This window comes from Gymnoscopelus microlampas (genome assembly GCF_963454915.1).
Source record: "Gymnoscopelus microlampas genome assembly, chromosome: 20".
NCBI classification, from domain to species: domain Eukaryota; kingdom Metazoa; phylum Chordata; class Actinopteri; order Myctophiformes; family Myctophidae; genus Gymnoscopelus; species Gymnoscopelus microlampas.
In genome coordinates, this window is record NC_139957.1 from 19,264,475 (window position 1) to 19,287,050 (window position 22,576).

General features: G+C 41.6%; 1 protein-coding gene across 1 annotated transcript in view; it reads left to right on the forward strand.

Moving 5' to 3' along the window:
• LOC311036558 (otoferlin) overlaps positions 1–21,154 on the forward strand; it is a gene marked incomplete at its 3' end in the record, with an annotated part of 29,511 nt that extends 8,357 nt beyond the window's left edge. Inside the window, exons 20-40 of the mRNA XM_084045311.1 lie at positions 543–704; positions 988–1,107; positions 1,802–1,963; positions 2,212–2,374; positions 2,844–2,917; positions 3,222–3,248; positions 3,367–3,495; positions 3,960–4,032; positions 5,350–5,456; positions 6,032–6,169; positions 6,521–6,652; positions 7,192–7,319; positions 7,469–7,639; positions 8,221–8,381; positions 9,002–9,144; positions 9,243–9,331; positions 9,706–9,804; positions 10,316–10,557; positions 10,875–11,053; positions 11,602–11,702; positions 20,974–21,154. Coding sequence (XP_083901437.1) covers positions 543–704; positions 988–1,107; positions 1,802–1,963; positions 2,212–2,374; positions 2,844–2,917; positions 3,222–3,248; positions 3,367–3,495; positions 3,960–4,032; positions 5,350–5,456; positions 6,032–6,169; positions 6,521–6,652; positions 7,192–7,319; positions 7,469–7,639; positions 8,221–8,381; positions 9,002–9,144; positions 9,243–9,331; positions 9,706–9,804; positions 10,316–10,557; positions 10,875–11,053; positions 11,602–11,702; positions 20,974–21,154 — 2,781 coding nt within the window. The remainder of the gene's footprint in view (positions 1–542; positions 705–987; positions 1,108–1,801; positions 1,964–2,211; positions 2,375–2,843; positions 2,918–3,221; positions 3,249–3,366; positions 3,496–3,959; positions 4,033–5,349; positions 5,457–6,031; positions 6,170–6,520; positions 6,653–7,191; positions 7,320–7,468; positions 7,640–8,220; positions 8,382–9,001; positions 9,145–9,242; positions 9,332–9,705; positions 9,805–10,315; positions 10,558–10,874; positions 11,054–11,601; positions 11,703–20,973) is intronic.
• Positions 21,155–22,576: the final 1,422 nt, after the last annotated feature.

Sequence of the window (22,576 nt, forward strand, 5' to 3'; positions counted from 1 at the left end):
GAATAAGACATTCACTGGACTTTGTATTGATTACAGGGGTCCATGGGGACAAATAATGTCTCTCTCCATTTAACTTATACCTCTTGCATTCCTTAAGCGGAATCTGTGTTTATTGAATGTTGTCGACAGAGGACTTTGGCTTAATCACTTGACTTAACCACTAACTGCAAGACAGACATTGCTATTACTTTCATAAGAATAGCCCTTTTTTGCAGTTTACTGGTCATTTTGGGTTTCTTGCTTTATTTATTCATTTTGCTCTTTGTCTTCATTGCTCTTTTGTCTATACTGCCTAAAAACATGGGCATTGCAAGCCATGTTTTCCACAATGGGTACAGTATGTCAACTGAACAGTGTTGTAACAATATGAGCAATTTATTTATTTTTCTTACAAAACCATTGTAACTATAACATGGAACATGGATGACTCTTCCTGGATTGGAGATGGTAGGCGGACCCCTCCCAGAAATTGTGTTTGTGTTAGCCCAATATTTATCCATATTGTACATCTCATGCTGAGATCCGCTCCTCTGCAATTCCAGGGAAAAGCGGAGTTCATGGGCAGAAGCTTTGCCAAGCCTGTTGTTAAGATGGCAGATGAGCACTATGGGCCACCGCGCTTCCCCCCCCAACTGGAGTACTACCAGATCTACCGCGGGAACTGCACGGCTGGAGAAATGCTGGCTGCCTTTGAGCTGCTTCAGGTTGGCCTCCCACACACAACACAATGCAGTGCATGTCAATCACTGTTTATCCTCTGCCATAACAACCATTCTTATTGTTGGATGATTTCGGAAACGAGTATTTATTGGCGATTTAACGATCCTTTGGAAATTGTACATCATAAAACACACTTCAGTCAATCCACAATATATTGTAATGTTACAATACATTGTTTATTGTATCATGTTCAGGTTGACATTGTGTCGAAAATGATCAAAACACATATTCCATTGTTTGTGATGCAAATTTTACTTTTTCCTTCAGATTGGTCCCAATGGGAAAGCTGACCTTCCACCCATAGACGGTCCTACAGACATGGACCGCGGCCCAATCCTCCCGGTACCATTGGGCATCAGGCCAGTGCTTAGCAAATACAGAATTGAGGTACTGACTAATTGACTTCCACTTTGCTCTCACATGAAACACAGATTTTCACTTATATGTAATACATCAGTTTGAGAAGATTTAGCAAGTTACTAGAATGAAACTCTGTTGTCAAGCAAAAGCTGGTCATTTGTTTTCCTTTAAACGAATATAACAATGGTTACAATTTTTCTCATTAACCCACTCATTCCGGGAAAGCATCTGTGTCATTTTAGATTGTGGCTATATTGTACATATATGACTATGAGTGTGTGTGTGTGTGTGTGTGTGTGTGTCACGATTAGCACACACATACTCATTTTCAGAAATAGCAGATATACAAGTATATCCTTGTAGATCTGCTATTTTTGAAAGAATCGGGGAAATTCGTGCAAATCTTTGAATATTGATCTGTTTTTTAAAGCAAACATTTTTAACTCAAATCTTTGCTTCTGGGGGTCCCTGGAACAAAATATTTTGAGATGGGGGTTGGTGGCCAAATACATATAATTTTGGGGGTCCTTGTCATGAAAAGGTTTGAGAACCACTGATATAGCAACATAATTTTTTACAGAAAACTGTTGATTTAGAGAACATTTGTATGTGTATTTTTGGAATTACACAGTGAGTTGATGTTTCAATAGCCCATTGTTTTCCATGAACAACAACAAAATATTAGTGACTTTTAATCATACTGAACGTCCCCCTTCTGCAGGTGTTGTTCTGGGGCCTGAGGGACCTTAAGAGAGTCAACTTGGCTCAGGTGGACCGGCCTCGTGTGGACATTGAATGTGCTGGGAAGGGCATCCAGTCTGCACTCATCAATGACTACAAGAAAAATCCCAACTTCAGCACACTTGTCAAGTCGTTTGAAGTGGTAATGTATTATGCAAATGATAAAAAATAATAGTTCATGACTCATATTTTACGAGGTCTTTTTAAAGAGGGATAGATAATAAACATAATGCTAAACAAATCAGTTTTGTTTATTGTTATTCATGCTGGTTCTAGCTTTCACAGCCAGGCCTTAGATTACTTTTGTTAAACAAAAAACATTGCCGTTTGGATCAAATAAAAATCCATTTCAAAATGCTTTTCTTACCTCTGGGTCATTTTCCTTGTCAGGACTTGCCTGAGAATGAGTTGCTTCATCCACCACTGAACGTCCGAGTGGTGGACTGCAGGGCCTTTGGGCGCTACACCCTGGTTGGCTCCACTGCTGTCACCAACCTGCGCAAGTTCATCTACAAATCACCAGACAAACAGACCAACAACTGGAACACCACAGGTAACCAACTAAACCTCCAGTCATGCTATACTACCATAGAAATAAATGTATAGAATGGATATTTCCAATCATATCAACGATGGTTATAGTGGTTATATATAGTATAGTGTGCTTATGTACATTAGTATTTACTATTTAGTCAATATGAGCGGATAGCATCAGGCCAATGGTTAAGTGAAACCCAAACATGCTTGTGGAAAAAAGGTTAAGTGAGACTTGATCTAAGCACTTGATTGTGAAAATGTTGAGAGCAGTCTATCCCATGAACAGTACTGTAGCCTTGTAAATGTAAAATATTTTTGGAACATTCTGTCTTATATTTCTGGGATGTGTTTATTTGTTTAGTTTTTCGTTTAGTATCTGATGTCTCAACTGGGCACTTAATTACAACATTGTGACCATAGATATAGGTATAGTTATAGTTACAGATGTGATTTAACAAGAGCCATTATTCTCTTCCATACTTTAGATGAAATTGTGGTTGTCAGCATGGAACAAGAGGACAAAGTTAAGAAGATGGAAACTGTGGTCAAGCTAGACGGTGTACGTTACAACCAAGTCAGCCAACTGACTGACTGACTGACTGAATGAATGAATGAATGAATGAATGAATGAATGAATGAATGAATGAATGAATGAACAACAACAACAAAAGAAGAGACATATACGCTGGATTTATGCTGCTTTCGTTGCTAATACAGCAATGTTTTGACCCCAGTTGCCAACTTGTAGTTGTGGTCTATCTTAATTATGTTAACTTTTTCAAGTATTTGTATGTGCATATAAGCTCTTCAGAATTGCAAAAATACCATCAAATAATACATTTCACAATCATGTTTTTTTTCAGTGTGCAGATGCTGTGGTCAAAGTGGAGGTAAGAGTTAAAGTGCCTCTGATTACATACATTCTCATGTTTTATTAGTATTTGTTTTCAATTAGTTTCTTTACAATTGTACTTCTTTACAAGCTCTTACACATTGTTTGTATAAAAGGATGATGAAAAGGGGGGGAAAAAGAAGAAGAGAAAGAAGGGTGCTGAGGAGATGGAGGAAGATGAAGTTGATGAGAGCACGTTGGACTGGTGGTCCAAATACTTTGCCTCTATTGAAACTCTAACAGAGGTGAGAGGTGGTTTGATGTACAGTAGCACCGTTTGTTACCATTGAATATACACAACAGCTGTATGAACCCAAATCTTTGAAGTTCTAGAACGCTTGCCCCAACACAGTCGCCCCCATTTTTTTCCGTGGACCGCTCGCCCCCAACAGTCCTTGTATTCTTGTATTTGTTTTACTGAGGTTAAGGTTAGGAATACATTTAGGGTTAGGCATAGTTCTACTGAGGTTAGGTTTAGGAATAAGGTTAGGTTTAGGCATAGTTTTTCTGAGGTTACGTTTAGGAATACCTGGTGGCGACCGTTCCGAGGTCATCGGATTTGACCCGGGGTGAGCGTGTTTTGCGGCCAGCGTTCTTGTATTCCTTCAAACATCATGCCTGTTCCCAAACACATTGGTAGACCTGTGAGTTTGCAAGAGTTCTTCTTAATAATGTAAGTTCAGTTAAGACTGACTGTCTGGTTCTACAGGTGCTCAAAGCACAAGAGGCAACTATGTCGGACACAGAGGAGAAGGACATGGACATGGACATCGCAGATGGAGGTAAAACCAGATGAGGCCATCTATCAGACTAGAGTCAAATTTCAACTTCAAAATCATTCTTCACGTACTTTCATGTGCATTTGTAAGACCTGGGTAAGATAACAGCTGCAAAGAGATCTTAGAAGTTAATAAGCGATTCATTTCATGAGGACATTCATTGTTGGACTGTCATTCGTGTATACTATACTACATGATTGATTGCCTAAAAGTTCACAATCTTTGTATTATCCCATGTGCTAAAACGCAGCACATGTGACGTGCTAAACACAGCACACCATTGTTAGATAAACAAACCACAAGTATTTGCAACTGCTGTTTACTCAGGTATGCACTGTCCCAGCCTCTTCCGATCAAACTGGTGCACGTGTTAGCTTGCAAATCCTACAGTACCCATGTGTACCCCCGGTCCCCCGCAAGTCATGGTGCCAAGACTGTGTCTGTGTACAATGACATGAATCCTGATTTCCCCAATTGGGCAGCTCCCATTCTCTGTCTCAGATGCATATTAGCCACATGCCTGCCATGAAAGTTGTCATTTGGATTTTATGATAAAGCCTAAAGGGATATACTGTGTGTGTGTGTGTGTGTGTGTGTGTGTGTGTGTGTGTGTGTGTGTGTGTGTGTGTGTGTGTGTGTGTGTGTGTGTGTGTGTGTGTGTGTGTGTGTGTGTGTGTGTGTGTGTGTGTGTGTGTGTGTGTGTGCGCGCGTGCGTGCGTGCGTGCGTGTGTATATATATATATATGTATATATATATATATATATATACATACTGTGTATATATATATAATATACACACACAAACACCTGTTACATTTCGGTAGCATGGAATCATCTATTTATAAAAGTATAAATATATGATGCATGTTAATTTGGTTAGTCAAATCAGTGGAGCCCTCAGCGTGATAGATAGATAGATAGATAGCTAGATAGATAGATAGATAGATAGATAGATAGATAGATAGATAGATAGATAGATAGATAGATAGATAGACAGATAGACTGAATGTTTCCCTGTGAATTGTAATGACAAGAACCAGACCTACTGTAGAGGTCTTTACTCTTTGCCAAGGCTTGACCCAGTCTCCATGGCAAGTACACATCCTAGTGCTCCTACTGACCTATATACTGCTATAGTATATTACGGCAGACAGTTGGTTTGGCAACTTTCATGTGGAATTCATGTCCTGAGTGCTCTGTTCCCTTCCTTTGTTCCCCACTCCACCGCCTCCTCCTCTTCTTCCTCCTCCTCGTCGTTGTCGTCGTCGTCGTCATCCTCCTCCTCCCTTCCCTCTGCCCTCAATGCTAAACTGTACTCAGAGATCAATCCTGATGAATCTCGTGTAAAAGGCACCAAGAAAAAGGGGAAAAAGAAGAAGGCAGCAGACCTGTCAGAGAAGAAGAAGCCAAAGATCGATGAGATGAAGGTATGACACGGAATGTACTTGGCACATCTCTGAATTCTGTTTCTCAAATATTTGTCAGTACCAGCTGGATTTGGATAAGTATGGAGGTTGTTTTACATGCCTTCCTTTCCTCCTGCATTGATTGCTGTTATTCCCTTTACATGAGAGTCATGTCAGTCACAAGCAGTCATCTCTATCCTGACAGCAGTTATTCCATTGAGCAGCTATTAGGCTCCTGACTGGCACTACAAAGAGGGACTGCATCTCCCCTATCCTGGCCTCTACTCACTTGCTACCCATTAAATATAGTAATTAGTTTAAAGTTGAATTATTTGTTTTTAAAACAATGCATTACGTGGTTTAGCACCACATTATAATACCTCCTCCCTACATGTCCAGGCCTGTCAGATCCTCTGACCAATTACTCTTGTCTATTCCTCGGTCCGGGTTCAAGTCCAAGTGCGATCGATAATGCTTTTCCACACTTTAAAATATTTTTTCCCTCTCTAGTGACTGAGTTGAAAGCATTTTGTGAAAGCCAGAAGGTGATAGACCACATGAAACTGACTTTCTTTTTCTTTTTTTGTGTGTGAAAGGTGTATCCTAAGGAACTGGAGAGTGAATATGATAACTTTGAGGACTGGCTCCACACTTTCCTCCTGTTCAGGGGAAAGGGAGGGGAGGATGAAGATCATAACATGACCGATGAGGACAGGATTATCGGAAAGTTTAAGGTAAGAATGGACAGAGTGGGATGATATGCACTGCACTACACTAAGTTGTTTGTACATATAACTTGCTACAATATATTGCACCATATACAATACAGTAAGTCAGTATATGTTGAATTAGATTCAAGTTACATTTGAAGAGCTTTTCCAAAATGAGATGTCCAATATTTTGAAGAAGTGATAGCTGCGCTTATAAACATGATCGCACTCTTGATTGAAAACACAGTAGTTCATACCCTGTAAGGCAGAACAATTACTGTAAACACATCTGTATCTTCTGTATGTTTTTAAATATCTTTCCAAAATAGAAATTAACTCTTCACCTGTTTGTATGGCTTTGGTTCTACGTCTCAGGGCTCACTGTGCATGTACAAAGTGTCAGATGATATGTCCAGAGAGATGGGATATGAGAGCAGCATGGGTATGTTCCAGAACATCCCTAACAATGACGCAGTCAATGTCCTCGTCCGCGTCTATGTCATCAGGGTAGGTTTTATGCTCTAGTCTACACTGTACCAAATTCTAATCTTTGCAAATGTAAGTATGATAGTTACTATACATTGTGAATGCCGGTTTCTCAGATTATAACACACTGAAGGACACACAGATCAATTTCAAATGATCAATCTAGTGATACATACATACTATAGTTATAGGTACTTTCTATCTTTATGTATGTTTTGTATTTATTTTTGAGAACTTACTGTATACCTTTCAAGCCGGTGAACCCCTTTTGGGGTTCTTGTTGCTATGTACAGTATATAGCAACAGATTTTGTTTGTAATTTTTTAATAAATACTTGAAGTTTTTCAGAAAACTTAGGTCAGGATTTAGAAGGCCTTTTTAAAATAGGCCTCAGGTCTAAATGGGTTAAGTGTAATGCGCCAACCTCACAGAGACAAATTCCTTGTATGTGCAATACCTGGCAATAGAAGAATAGAATCAGAGTTTTACATGGTGCATAACAATAATCAAATGGGCCAAGCTCCGAATGTGTCAATTCACATTTTATTTCCTTTTGACAGGCCACTGATCTGCATCCAGCAGACATAAATGGGAAAGCTGACCCATACATTGCAATCAAACTGGGAAAGACAGAGATCAAAGACAAAGAGAACTACCTCTCGAAACAACTGAACCCATTGTTTGGCAAGTAAGTAGGGAAAATCTGCATTTCTGACAGTGCCTCATTGTGTGCAGGTCCATTTGGTTACACGTGTACACTTTGAGAGTTAAATGAACTCTGAGGATTTTACAGTGAAAGAGCAACATAAGTTGACCCCTTTCCCCCCCTCCCATCAGATCATTTGACATTGAGGCCACATTCCCGATGGATTCCACACTAACAGTGTCAATTTATGACTGGGACCTGGTGGGGACAGACGATCTCATTGGAGAAACGAAACTTGACCTTGAGAACCGCTACTACAGCAAGTACAGGCCCGTGTGTGGTCTTTCACAGAACTACTCCATGTAAGAATCACATAAGGATTTCACCGTGGAAGGGTATGCGAGACAGGGATCAATTAGTACAACAGTTGCAAATCATTCTTAGGGTTTGTTTGGATAATGGATGTGTGCTCTTTGCTGGGTCAGTACAATTGAGATGTGTCAGTCACTGTAAGTCAGAAGTCAGTCATTCCTCTTAACCAGACTATGATTAAACAAACCATAGAAAGTATTTGCCAATACGATTTGGCCCAGATCTGGTATATACCCTTCTCCGTGAGATCCATACACTGTATAGGTTTTGTCTGGATGAGATTACTTGTAAATTATTCTATTAACCACTTTCAAGCTGATGTCCCTGTTTTGGGTATGTCATTATGGGGGAATTTTCAAAACTATGGAAATCAAAAATATATTTTCAAAAGTTTTCACAATTATAAAAAAAAATAGCAGATCTACAACCTCACAACGTGTTGCGATGTGACAGATTATAGGCTTGTTGATCGCCTTTTCTTGCTTTTTTTTTGTGTGTGACACCATCATACAACGAAGTGTAAACTAAGGCTTAAGTGGTTGACTCTCACTGCTTCTGTTTATGTCTACAGTCATGGTTACAATGTTTGGCGGGACCCTCTGAAGCCCACACAGATCCTGGCTAAGCTATGTAAGGATGGCAAGGTGGACGGGCCTCACTATGGCCCAGGAGGAAGGGTGAAGGTGGCCAACCGGGTCTTCATGGCTCCCACTGAGATAGAGGATGAAAACGGTATGCATTGCATTCATTGGCACCGGTTTGTATCTTCCATTCAATGAAACAGAATACATGCAAAGCTAAAAGACAGTTTTTATGGTGTGGCTATGTAAGAGGCGAGCCGTCTAAAAATGGGACTGTCTGTGAGTCGGTCTGTCAGTGTATGTCCGGGGATAATCTCACAAACTGCTGCTGGACTGCGATCAGCGCCTAATTTCTTGTGCACACTGCCCCTGGCAGGGGCAGACACTTGCGACTAAAATTGTCTTTAGAGAAGTAATAAAACAGATTCATGTGTAATGGTTATTGTGAAACATCTACCAGTGAATGATTATATACATTTTTGTTTGAAAATGCCACAGTATGACTTTAATTTTATGATTGCAGTCAATGCTTTAATTCGCCACCTTGCCTAATTACTGTATGGAGTCGCATGCCCACATGAAGTACAAGGTTTCTTGTTTACATTAAGTAGGTCTGTAAACAGCTGTTAAGTGTAGCTGACATTGGATTTAAGAAGTTCAAGCAAAGTCCTCCCCCAAAAAAATGTTATGAGAGGTCACAACTTTAACTTTTAAATATCTCTAAAATACTCCAATTTAAGTCTGTGCTCAACATCTGGTGATTTTGATCAGGTCTGAAGAAGCAGACAGACGAGCACCTGGCCCTCACCGCGTTGAAGCACTGGGAGCACATCCCACGAGTGGGATGCAAACTGATCCCAGAACACGTAGAGACTAGACCACTCCTCCATCCAGATAAACCTGGGCTTGAACAAGTATGTCATTCATGCTAACGACACCCCAATAATGTATTCATGTTTGACTAAATAAATGTGCTTGCATGTTTAACAAGTGTTTTTCTTGTTGTTTGTAGGGGAGAATTGAGATGTGGGTGGACATGTTCCCTAAAGATATTACTGCTCCTGGACCTGCACTTGATATTGCACCAAGGAAACCAAAGAAGTGTGTTCTCTATTCATACTTGTGTGAAGCTATAGATTACTTTTGTTCTGCTTTGATGCTTGTTTAAGGTGAGGTCACTTAGAGCAATGATATACAGTGTATGAGTGCCACAAAGTTAAGACACAGTATTTGAATGGTACCGTTCCATACTATACTGGGATTCGAAACTTAACTGAAATGTACTGATGTGATAAACCCCATCCATCTAGTATTTCAAGCAGGCTAAGCTCAAGGCTGAGAGTTGTTTGCACATATTATGCCAAGAATACTGTTTGTGTTTTTGTTTTCGTTATCTGTTTCACGACCACTCATATCATTAACTAATAATCTGTCCTATGTTGTTTGCATGACTATTCCTTTTCCTATGTTTCCAGGTTTGAACTGAGAGTGATCATCTGGAACACAGATGAGGTTGTTCTTGAGGATGATGACATCTTCACAGGCGAAAAGTCAAGTGATATCTTTGTGCGAGGGTAAATAGTCTCTATTCTATGATCTGGAATACAGCATAATTGATGGGTTCATGAGTTTGACACACAGCAGTGGAATAGGTACATCTAATGTTAAATGACTAAAGATGTGGGCCTAATAACTAGGCCCTAATAGAAAGCAATGACAACCCACCACAATATTATTTCCCCAAATACAGTGTAATGCTGCTGCACCAAACACATATTTTTTCTCCAATTAGACATGACTGTCATGGACACTAATGCATTAGTCAAACTTGCACATTGTCAGCGGAATATTGTGACATCAGGAATTCACATTACTGTGGAGTCGTATGTGCCTGCATATATTTATAAGAAAACACTGTGCTAGCTAGTTATCGGCTGAGGGAGATATATGGCAAATCATAACATCTAAAACAGTAACCATGGAGATTTTGAGTCTGATTGTGTAGCATAGGCAAATTTTCTCAGATTTTGACGCAATAATCATCTACACCTAAAACATCTTTCTACACCCCACGAACTTCAACAGTTGGTTGAAAGGACAGCAGGAGGACAAACAGGATACAGATGTCCACTACCACTCCATCACAGGAGAGGGTAACTTCAATTGGCGCTTCGTCTACCCCTTCGACTACCTCATGGCTGAGGAGAAGATCGTCATCTCCAAAAAGGAGTCCATGTTTGCGTGGGATGAGACCGAGTACAAGATCCCAGCCCGTCTCAATCTACAAGTGTGGGACGCTGACCATTTCTCTGCTGATGACTTCTTAGGTGCTGTGGTCCATTGGTTACTGTAGTCGAAGCCTTAATTATTCACTATTAACAGCACAAAATGAATGTATTAGCAGTGGTATTTTCTACAAGTTTAGGTATCTTGAACCCTACAAAATCACACCTTTACTCGCGGGAACATTTTATTTAATGATTTTGTGAGGGGATCTCAGTTAATAATTTAAATTATATTGTGTTTTGGAAAAGAGCTTGAGTTGTTTTCTGTCAAAAAAAGAGTTCATAGTCACTGTGCTAGTTATCTTATATTTATCTCCTATGAAGTTTCCATAGAATAATTAAATGAGTGTTTTTTGTAGGTGCGATTGAACTGGACCTGAACCGGTTCCCCCGTGGTGCTAAGACTCCGAAGCAGTGCAGCCTGGACATGGTGACCAATGAATCAGAGATGCCCATGGTCTCCATCTTCAAACAGAAGAGGATCAAAGGCTGGTGGCCTTTTGTGGCCAGAGATGAAAATGATGAATTTGAAATGACGGTAAATTCTCTCTCAATAACATTCCACCAAACTCCTGGTCATGGTTTTACCAAATTGAGCCATCCACCTGTGAAAAGAGTTTGTAACAGTTTCACAAATCCTTGATAGTGGATCATGGATGACAGGATGTATTCTGCAACCATACCGGGAAACAACTATACTGTACACGATACCAGAACCAAACAAATATGGTTGAATACAAAGGCTGTTTTCAGTAGGCCTATTGCTGCTCATTTCTGTCACTAAATGAAAATATATTTTTTTCTTGTAACTGACTTAGATTTCAGAATTATCAGGGTTTTTTCCCTCACAATTGCTACTTTATATCCCACAATTCAGAACTTTTTATTCTTTATTTATACTCCATATCTCACAATTACACCATCTGGCTTGTTGACAGTCCACTGTGCCCAATTGTCAATGGTCCCTAACACTAACCTTAACCTTAACCCTAACCTAACATGTTGGACTATTGAGAGACGTAACTCCCTGTTAGCACTTGTTGAGTGCACTCTGTACTGCATTGAATTAAGCAATCGCTTTTACAGGGAAAGGTGGAAGCAGAGCTGCACCTGTTGACAGGGGAGGAAGCCGAAAAGAGTCCAGCCGGTGACGGACGCAACGAGCCAGACCAGCTAGAGAAACCTAAGTATGCAGGATGTTCTCCCATTACATTCTCCTCACCGTCTACACCTTTTACAATATTCATTCTTTCCGACTATCAATTTTCAAAAGACATTATTTGCACTAATTAATTCTTCCTTTTAAACTCCGCTCCAAAGTTATACATAATGCATACACATGGACATAGACAAATACCCCAGTGCATATGCACACATATATCTATATACTGTATGCTTGTACGCACATGCTTCTTCATCAAGTCCAGTTGCAGAGTGTTTGTTATCAAGGAATTCAACTCCAAATACAATATACGCCCCTAAAATAACATAATTCATTAAATAAACTTAATTAATTATAAACATAACAAATATCGTAAAGTCTCTACCAAAGGTATTCAAAATAAATAAACTTAAACAGGTTTTTCTAAACGGCATTAAAGAAAACTAAATGAAATAAATCTGAAAGACTTCAATAAGAATTTCTTACAACCTACAACAACTTCTGGACTTTTACCTACGATCTTCTTACTTTACATGGTAAGTTGCTGTTTCTCTGTGTCTTTTACTTAGGCTACTAATGCAAAGTATCTTTTGAATTTTCCAGAATTTATTGTTTGTCTTTCTTGCTTTCTACTTAACAAGATTACATTTGCATAGCCAACATTTCCAAAGCAATACTGTATATATATAGTTTATACTGTATATGTAATCAGAATAAAATCAGTATTGTTAATCTCTGTGTTCCTGTTCCACCAGCCGCCCAGACACCAGTCTTCTGTGGTTCCTCGCTCCATACAAGGCCATAAAAAATTTGATCTGCACTCAGTACAAATGGCTGACCATCAAGATATTGACCGCACTCCTGTTTCTGGCAATTTTGGCTGTTTTCCTCTACAGCATGCCTGGTTACATGGTCAAGAAAATGCTGGGAGCTTGAGGTGTTATTTAAAGATACAGTACCTCCTTAGAAAGTTCCAGGACCATCTGCAACTAGATGGCTTCAAACTAGATCTTACCCATCCAACCCATGAATAGTCTGATGCTACCATTCACATTTTTAAACCTAAAAGAGAAAGACAACTTGTGGATTTTGGTACACCATGACACAAGTCAGTCTAAAGGCGAGAAAACCCTGCACAATTTAATATCTGGTAGTCTTATTCTCTGGTAGTGTTAATCATTTAATTCCAAATTTAGGCAATCATAACGTCTGTTAGTTGCATGAATACTGAGATAGTTATTGATTTGTTTTTGTGGTGTGTTTGTCAAAATTCAATTTTTAATCATTTGACTAGCCTATGATGCTGGAGTAGAGTAACGTGTGACAAATATCCATCAGGTATTTTTAATTGTGCAGGTGTTTGAGCTGAAGATGAAAGAAATCCGCAATTGAAAAGTATAATTATGAGGATGAAAACAGTGATACTGAAGATCCCTTTGTATATTCCAAAATCAACAATATGGAGTTTGTTCTGAAGAAGGAAGAAGAAACCATTGGAAGAGCAAGCCAAAATCAGTTAAGAAAGGCAAAGGAAACCAAGGGGAATCCATCATGTCTGCAAAGAAAACTCCAAGAAAATATACATTCCAGAGAGGACGCAAGATCTATAGTATAATGAGTAGAGGTGTATGCACAACAAGATATAGTAGGCAGGAGGAGTGTGGAATTTAAGAGGAAATACATCTAGATGGTTATCTCTCATCAGCATGGAACAACGGTCAAAGATTAAAAAATAAATTAAAAAAATGAAAAAAACGAATGAGAAGATGAGAAAGGTGATGGAAATGCTAAACTGTGGAGGAAGAAGGGGATGGCGGCGCAAGATCCTCCGCTCTTAATAATAGTGGTGGGAACATGGCATACTTGTACCTGGGTGCACCTGAAACTGAGATAAGCAACAGTCGAATGAGGAGAGCATATACTGAAGAGCACTATGCAGATATTGTGTTTACCAATATTGAGGTAATGGTCAGCCAACTCATCGGATGGATATGTACAACGGCCCACAACATACAAACATAAACATGGGGATCATAAAAAAGAAGAAGTCAGTCTACTTATTAAACCTTATCTATCATGTTTTTCACAAAGAAACTGAGGTCAAATATCTACACCAGTGGCTTGGCAGAACATCTCAAAGGAACAGCCCCCATCTGGTCACACTGCACCCAACGAACACCACTGACTCTATTCAATAAAGTACAGTGATACGGTGGTGTGGATTTTCTGGTTTTGAATTGCTACGTTTTTCTTTAACCATATACCATTTGCAGTCATTTATTAATTGTGCCTGTATACAGAAATTCTCATTTGTATCATCTTGCTCACTGTTCTTGCATAATATGACATGGATTTGTTTGAATAACAAACAACAAAAAACGTCCTTCCATACCACCACGTTGTAAGTGATTGACAGAAGGGGGAAATCTGTAGTCTTTATGTGCGAGTCAAGAAGAGAGAGAAACCACATTGTTTTGAAATTTGTGAATAAACAATATGAACCTCCAACTTCTCTAATACCCTTAAGTGTCTGCCCTCATGTTTTCTGTATTGAAATGACTAACAAGAAGTTGGAAGGCCACTGGATTTGTCTTACAATCAGGCATAAGCAGCAAGGACCCTTCAGACAGCAGGGGCCCCCAACTAAGCATGGAATACATTTTTCTTCACGGTTATTTTACTCAACCAGATGTTCAGACCGCTGCATGGCCTTAACATAGATACCAATTCCAAAGGAATCCAGTTTCAGGTGGTCTCCATATATGGGCATATTAAGTTTGTGATGAACAAGTTTGTGATGTAACATCTACATTTGGACAGAATTTTTACCAGCTCGCTAGAGCTGGTCAAGTAAGACCCTAAGGAATGTGGGCGTTTCCTTAAAAATGGGGGCGTGCCCTTAATTTTTTATATATACCCTGCAGGTGAAAGGGGCGTGGCTTTAGGGGAATGGGGCGTGGCTTTAAACAACACTAAAAAGGACTAGGACACCATCTGGTGGCCAAAGAAATTAACTACAGATTCTAAAGTTGAAACATACATATTCATTAATAACAATGAAATTCGCTATGTCTTTGAAACAGTGTTCAAATGAGTTGCATATGTTATTTAATACTGCAGTGTTTATTGTTTAGCTTGCCGCAAGTTAGTATAAATTATGACTGTCATTTAAAAATAAATTGCACTGTGAGGAGTGCTGACCAAATCCAACCACAGAGTCACTTGAATTGCATTATTGGGGGGAAACTTAACAAAGGTAGTAAGGGGAAAACAACAACATAAATTCTTCCCGGATTGGAGTATTTCAATAAGAGCTTTTTAGTCCACGAAGTGCCCTATGGTGCCTAGGGAAGAGAGTAGAAATCAGAATTAGTTCTATTCAGTCTTAAACAACCCATATAAGGAATGTTGGAGTGTGTTTTGCTTACCGCCCAAGCCTGCGTCCATTCACCAAGGGAGTGAGTTTCATCTGAGGAGAGGTTCAGCAAACATTTGTAGGGCTGGGCTGATCAGACTAGGGCTGTCACACAAGGCGAGCCCTCTGCTTGCCTTGGTGGAGACGCCATTTAGCTCGGGCCCAAAGCGACACTCCACATATCACCCCCCTAAGCTCGCCGCCTGGGTCGGGAGCTTCTGTTTCTTGGTCTTCATATAAGCGGGATAGAGCGTCCGCATTCTTGATGGCCCTGCCTGGTCTGTGCTCCACCTTGAACCTATAGTCCTGCAAATCTAAACCAGCGGGTTACTCTTGCATTCCGGTCTTTACTGGTTGCCATCTACTTTAGAGGCGCATGATCAGTCCCTAGAGTAAACTCCCGTCCCCACAGGTAATACCTCAGGTGATGAACGGCCCACTTGATGGCTAAACATTCTTTCTCCACAGTGGAGTAGTTGCGTTCATGTTTTAGGAGCTTGCGGCTAATGTACGTTATCGGGTGTTCTCCTCCATTGATCACCTGAGCCAGCACAGCTCCCACCCGGGTTCTGGACGTGTCCGTTTGCAGGACAAAGGGCTTCTTGAAATCAGGGGCTACCAGGACCCGTCCGTCACATAGGGCCTGTCACAGCTTCTGGAAAGCGGCCTCTGTTACCTCAGTCCACTGGACATGGTGTGGCAGACGGTTGTGGGTCAAATCGTGTGAAGGCACTGCAATAGTGGCATAATTGGATAATATGAAACCAGGCCTAGGAACGATTTTACCTGTTTCTTAGTCGCTGGTCTGGGCCAGTTTTGAATCCTTTCCACCTTTCGGGCCTGCGGCTTCACACACCCCCGGCCTATGGTGTAACCCAGGAAATCAGTCTCTCCCAGGACCATTCGACACTTCTTTGCCTTGGCCGTCAGCCCGGCCTGGCGGAGAGCCCCCAACACGGCTTCTAGATACCTCCGATGGTCTGTCCAGGTGGGGCTGTGAATGACTATGTCGTCCAGGTAGGCAGCGGCATACAGCCGGTGTGGCCTAAGGATCCGGTCCATCATCCGCTGGAACGTAGCCAGGGCGCCGTGGACCCCGAATGGAAGGACGATGTATTGATACAGACCCTCATGTGTGGAAAAGGCTTTATTTGGTTTTGCCCGTGCGGTTACGGGCACCTGCCAGTAGCCTTTTGTGAGGTCGAGGGTGCTGACAAACCGGGCGGGTCCGAGTCACTCACAGCTTCACGGCGAGCTTCTGGGATACGGTACGGTCGCTGTCTCACCACAGTCCCTGGAGGAGTCTGGATGTCATGTTCCATGTCGTTCGGCCTGGTAACTCTGAGAACACATCTCGACTCTGGTCCTGGAGCTCCCGAAGATCCTGCTGCTGGGACGGGGAGAGCTCTTTCCCTATAACAACGGGGGCTGGTTCCTGAGGAGAGACAGATGTTAACAGGGCCGGGCAAGGAGGGGCCTCTGCGGCCAGCCACTTCTTCAGTATATTTACGTGATATATTTGATGGCCCTTCCGCCGGCCCGGCTGCCTTAACTTGTAGTTTATAGGTCCAACTTTCTCCACAACTTCGTAGGGCCCTTGCCATTTAGCCAGAAACTTGCACTCATGGCTTGGTACCAATACCAGTACCTGCTCCCCCACCTTAAACTCTCGGATCCGGGCGCCTCTATTGTAGGTTCGAGCCTGGTCTGCCTGGGCCTTTTGCATGTATGTGTTCCCGAACCATGGGCCACACCCTCCTCATCCAGCCCTGCATCTGCTCCACGTGGTCGATGATGCTGCAATGAGGGGACGGCTGGCTCTCCCACGACTCTTTGGCCAGGTCCAGGAGGCCTCGGGGGTTCCGTCCATACAGGGGTTCAAAGGGGGAGAACCCAGTGGAGGCCTGGGGCACCTCCCGAATGGAGAAGAGGATGTAGGGCAGCAGTTGGTCCCAGTTCTTCCCATCAATGTCGGTCAACTTCTTCAACAAGCTTTTTAACGTATGATTAAACCTCTCTAAAAGGCCTTCGGTTTGTAGGTGATAGACCGAGGTACGTAACTGCTAGCTGAGGCAACTCTAAGGGGTATGGCCTCGGGGGACCTGGTGGTATAATCCATAATTACTAAAACGTACCTGTGGCCTCGGCCAGACTTTGGGAGGGGGCCAAAAATGTCCATAGCTAAGCGTGAGAAGGGCGTCTCTATAATAGGCAGGGGAACAAGCGGGTTTCGCTGCTTAGGTCAGGGTGTCGTATTCTGGCACACAACACATGCTCGGCAGTAGTCCTCTACTGCTTTCTTCATCCCTGGCCAGTAGAACCGGCCCAGGATCTGGTCATAAGTCTTCTGCACCCCCAGGTGGGAGCCCAGTAGGTGGGTGTGTGTTACAACACTCTGTAAATTTACACTTTAGGCACCAACAACTGTTCGACATTGTCCTCCTCGTCCAGTTCTTACCCCACGGTACAATAGGCTATTTTTAGGCTATTTTTAACCATGAAATGTGGTGAGTGAAGTACACTCACCCCCTCGCACAGCTGTCCATCTACCGCTGACACACTCTGGTGGGCCTGTTCCAGGTTGGGGTCGGACCACTGGGCACTGTCAAACTTCCCCGGTGTCCTAGACTCAGGGTTCTCCAACTGGGGAAACTCAGAGAACGGCCCTGAGGACTGGTCCGTCGCTTCGGCATGGCCTTGCGTTCTCGCTCTGTCGATCTCAGCACCGTTCCTCCCTCCCTCACTGCTGGTGCCGTCATCCCCGGAGCTCTCACTCAGTGGACCCTCTGCGTCACCTGGGAGCGCTGGGTAGGCAGGTAGAGGACATCGTCTCGGTCGGCGGATTCGTCCATGTCTGGGCCGTCGGGTCTCTCGACGCCTCCCTGCCGTCTAGTACCGTTTGAACAAGACACAGTCGGTGCCGATGAGCAGGGGCACCGGCAGCTGGGGAATCACACCAGCTTGGATAGTGGCATCTCCCTTCGGAGTCTGAATGTGGAGGCGTGTGGTTGGATCCAGGCGCACATCCCCATGAGCACAGGTCACCGGCACTGTTGTGGCATCTACTTTGTCCACCAGGTCTGCCCGGACCAGAGTGATGGCGCTGCCTGAATCCAACAGGGCACAGGTGTCTTGGCCCTCCACCTTCACTGGCAGTGTTGCCTTTTGGAACTCCTCATGAGCCCAGCAGGATGTCACGAACAGGCTGGGCCGGGGCGCTTCAGAACTGACAGCGGACGCCATCGTGACGTACTTATCGGGACAGGACCTGAAGGCGTGGAGGGAGAGATGAGTTGTACCATCAGCTGTGATACCTCTGGGCCCGGGCTGGCAGACTGTAACCCTCGCGGGACAAGATGGCTGTCTTCAACTTGGTGTAGTCTCTTGCGTCTGCCAGGGCGAGGTCTCGGCAGGCCCGTTGAGCTTCTCTGCTCAAAAACTGAGCCATGTTCCCGGCCCAGTCGGCTGGTGGCCATTTCTCTCTGGTAGCGGTGCGTTCGAACAACTCTAGATAGGCCTCCACGTCATCCTCAGGCGTGAGTTTGGTAAGCACCTCACTGGGTGCTCTTGAGGCATTGACATCTCTCTCAAACCTCTTGCACGGTTCTTGTACTGCCGTCTGTAGATCCGATTGGCTCTTTAACAGGGCCGTGAGCGCAACAGCATGTTCCATGTTTCCCCCCGGGTCGGTGATGATCAGCACTTACCCGTATTCTCCACCATTTTGTGAGGAGTAATGACCAAAACCAACCACAGAGTCACTTGAATAGTTGAATTGCATAAATATAGCAGTCTTTTATTGAGGGGAAACTTAACAAAGGTAAGTAGGGGAAAACAACAATATAAATTCCTCCCAGATTGGGGTATTTCAATAGTGGCTAGGGAAGAGAGTAGAATCCACAATTAGTTCTATTTAGTCTTAAATAACCCATATAAGGATAAATGTTGGTGATCGGTGGTGGTTGTTTAGTTTGGTCCTGTACGGTTGAAGCCCTTTCCTTCCTGAGTCTGCGCTTGTCTTCTGCAGCATGGCGGAGGTCAATGTCATACGGAACATCGCCAGACAAGTTTTCTCCAAGTCGCCCTTTTGGTTACTGTGTCTTCCCAGGTGTTAAGGTCTAGGAATATAGGACTTGTTTTGGAAGGTGAGAGTCAGATATATCGATGACATGGCCAGTCCATCTGAGCTGGTGTTGGGCGATGGTGGCAGTGATGATGGAGATATTACCTTCCTCCAGGGTGCTGGTGTTGGTGTGTCTATCTTCCCAGCTGATCCTGAGGATTTTTCAGAGGCCCCTCTGATGATGTGCCTCTAGTGCCTTCCAGTACCTGCTATACGTGGTGCAGGTTTCTGATCTGTACAGTAGGGTGGGCACTGGGCAGGACTAATGCGTTGTAAACCAGGATTTTGGTCCTGGCCAGGAGGTCATGGTTCTCGAAGACCCTTTATCTCAGTTTTGTCAGTGTATTTCATCATCGATGACAGCTTTGGAGGATAGGAGGCTGCCTAGATATGTGGAGTGGTCCACATTTTCCAGGAGGTCACTGGTCACTTTTGTGTCCGTCACAAATAAAGATTCTTTAGACCTGCAAGCTCATATCAACACTGCAAAGCACAAGGCAGCTATACGAGGCGGGAGCTCTTCTGCAGATTAAATTGACCAAATATTTTGTACGACCTGGCAAAGCAGCAGTGGTGGAAAAAGTATTCACATTTTTTACTTAAGTAAAAGTATCAATACTGCAATGTAGAAATACTCTGTAAAAAGTTAAGTAAAAGTACAAAATAATTGGTATCAAAATGTACTTAAAGTACCTAAAGTAGAAAGTACTCATTATGCAGAATGTCCCATTTCACAAGTTTTCAAATGTATAAAATGTATACAAATCTTTTGACAATAGCACATCTACAAGCTCACAATGCGTCGCATCGTGACGCATTGTGAGCTTGTAGATCAGCTATTTTAAAATGGCTGAAATGTATATAGTGTAGAGCTGAAGTGGGTCATTTATGTGTTTATGTGTTTTTGTGTGTTTATGTGTAATAATAATCAAAATCTACAAAGTAACTAGTAACTAAAGTGTTCAAATAATTGTAGCGGAGTAAAATATATACATAATATTTGCCTCTGAGATGTAGTGGAGTAAAAGTAAAAGTACTGAAATACTCCAGTAAAATTGTACTTAAGTACAGTACTTGAGTAAATGTACTTTACATCACTGCAAAGCAGAAGATATGATGATTTGAAGAATGGGCTACCTCTCTTTTTCTAAGATAAGCCTAAGACTTAAGAGACAGAGATGTTGTTGTATTTTGTTACAAAGCTGTATATTCATACAGAAGTCAAGAGGCATACTTTAAATAAATACACACAACTATTATAGAGTATATTTGAGTAAACTTAAGAACATGTGACTGATTTATTTTGTGTGTGTGTGTGTATATATATATATATATATATATATATATATATATATATATATATATATATATATATATATATATATATATATATATATATATATATATATATATATGTGCGCCGGATAGAGTGTCCTCTTTTTGGGGATTCAGAATATGGTCACCCTAACTATAGCCTACACCAGTAGTATATATGTGATGTGTATATGTATATATATATATATATATATATATATATATATATATATATATATATATATATATATATATATATATATATATATATATGCGCCGGATAGAGTGTCCTCTTTTTGGGGATTCAGAATATGGTCACCCTAACTATAGCCTACACCAGTACACAATATTAGGATGCTATGCTATGCTATGATTTGTCACACTGCACTATTTTGGATTATTGAATAACTAATGACTGCTTTTTAAATTTGTTGTCTACACCAGTCGTCCAGATATTGCCATGCTGTGGTTCCTCATTCCCTTCAAGGCAGCAAAAAACCTGCTCTGCAACCAGTACAGGTGGCTGACCATCAAGATCGTCTGTGCTCTCCTGCTGTTGGCTATCTTGGGATTGTTCGTCTACAACATGCCTGGATACATGGTGAAGAAAATGCTGGGGGCTTGATGTATTCTGGTAAATGTGTTTCTTCATACATATTTTCCTGGTATTTTGCTTTGTCATGTTGGAATTTAGCACCTATACCTGACAATAACATGGGCTTAGGTTAATGACAGCAGACACTGGCATACTGTAAAAGAGTGTTTCATTAGTGACATCTTTATTTCTTGAAAACATTTTTGCCATTGAACAAACACATCCTAATATTGAAAATATTATTGGAAAGGCAAAACAATAGGGAATCTTTATTTTTCTGGCTGTAAGTGTAACTTTTCGTCTTTTTTCTTTTTGTCAGGAAAATTACAGTTTGTGCTTATTTATTGTGGCTGTTTACATAAGCACGTACTACTGGTGGATGTGCTAATAAATTGCACTTAAAGGACATCGTTTTATGTTTAATTATTGGCTTCATTTGGTCCACTACTATGTACTGTTTGTTGTTACACAAGCATTCGTTTATATTTTTCAGTGAACAGTGTGCAAAATAAATGTATGACTTGGAATTTCTGAATAAACTGACAATAACAACCAACTTTTTGAACCCTCTGTCACCTGTGTATGTCAGAAACATGATACCATCACTAAAAGGTAGCCCACTTTTTGTATCACAAAGATATTAAAGGGCAAGACCACTTTGGTAGAGGTTTGGGTTGTGTAGTTACCTTGGCATAATGTAACTCCAAAGGTGGACAAGAAATCTAAAATAATTGCTCCATTGATTGGAAATTGATTATTCAAAATATGCTCCTCATTGACTTACATTGTACAGTGACACAGCTTTCAAAGTCACACTTTTAGCACGTAAACAAACACAAACTAAGCTGATTCAGACAATATAGAACATCACCAAACCCAGTACTGTTTATTTTCTTAATACAAATGTCAACTTCCTGTTGATTTTACTATTTGAAGATCCGGATCCGCGGATCCATTCCGGGTTTTCTTCCTAATAAAAGTAGCAAAATCAACAGGAAGTAAACTTTTTTATAAAAAAAAACTACAGTACTGGGTTTTGTGATGTTCTATATTGTCTGAATCAACTTTGTTTGTGTTCGTTTATGTGCTAAAAGAGTGACTTTGAGAGCTGTTTTACCGCACAGTGTAAGTCAAAGAGAAGCATATTTTGAATTCTCAATTTCTAATCAATGGAACAACTATTTTTGATTTTGTGTCCACCTTTGGAGTTGCATCATGACAAGGTAACTACACAACCCAGACCTCTACCAAAGTGGTCTTGCCCTTTACCACCCTGCAACTAGCAGGTAGTTCTTCCTCAGACTTGAACAAAGACACACCTGCACAAACTAGGTCAACTGACAAGTGACCCAGCTGGCAACAATGTACCCATCACTCAATCAGGCAATTTAATTAGTGCAACACAATGCTCATCATGAAACCAACATTAAAAGTTACAAACAATAGTGTGGT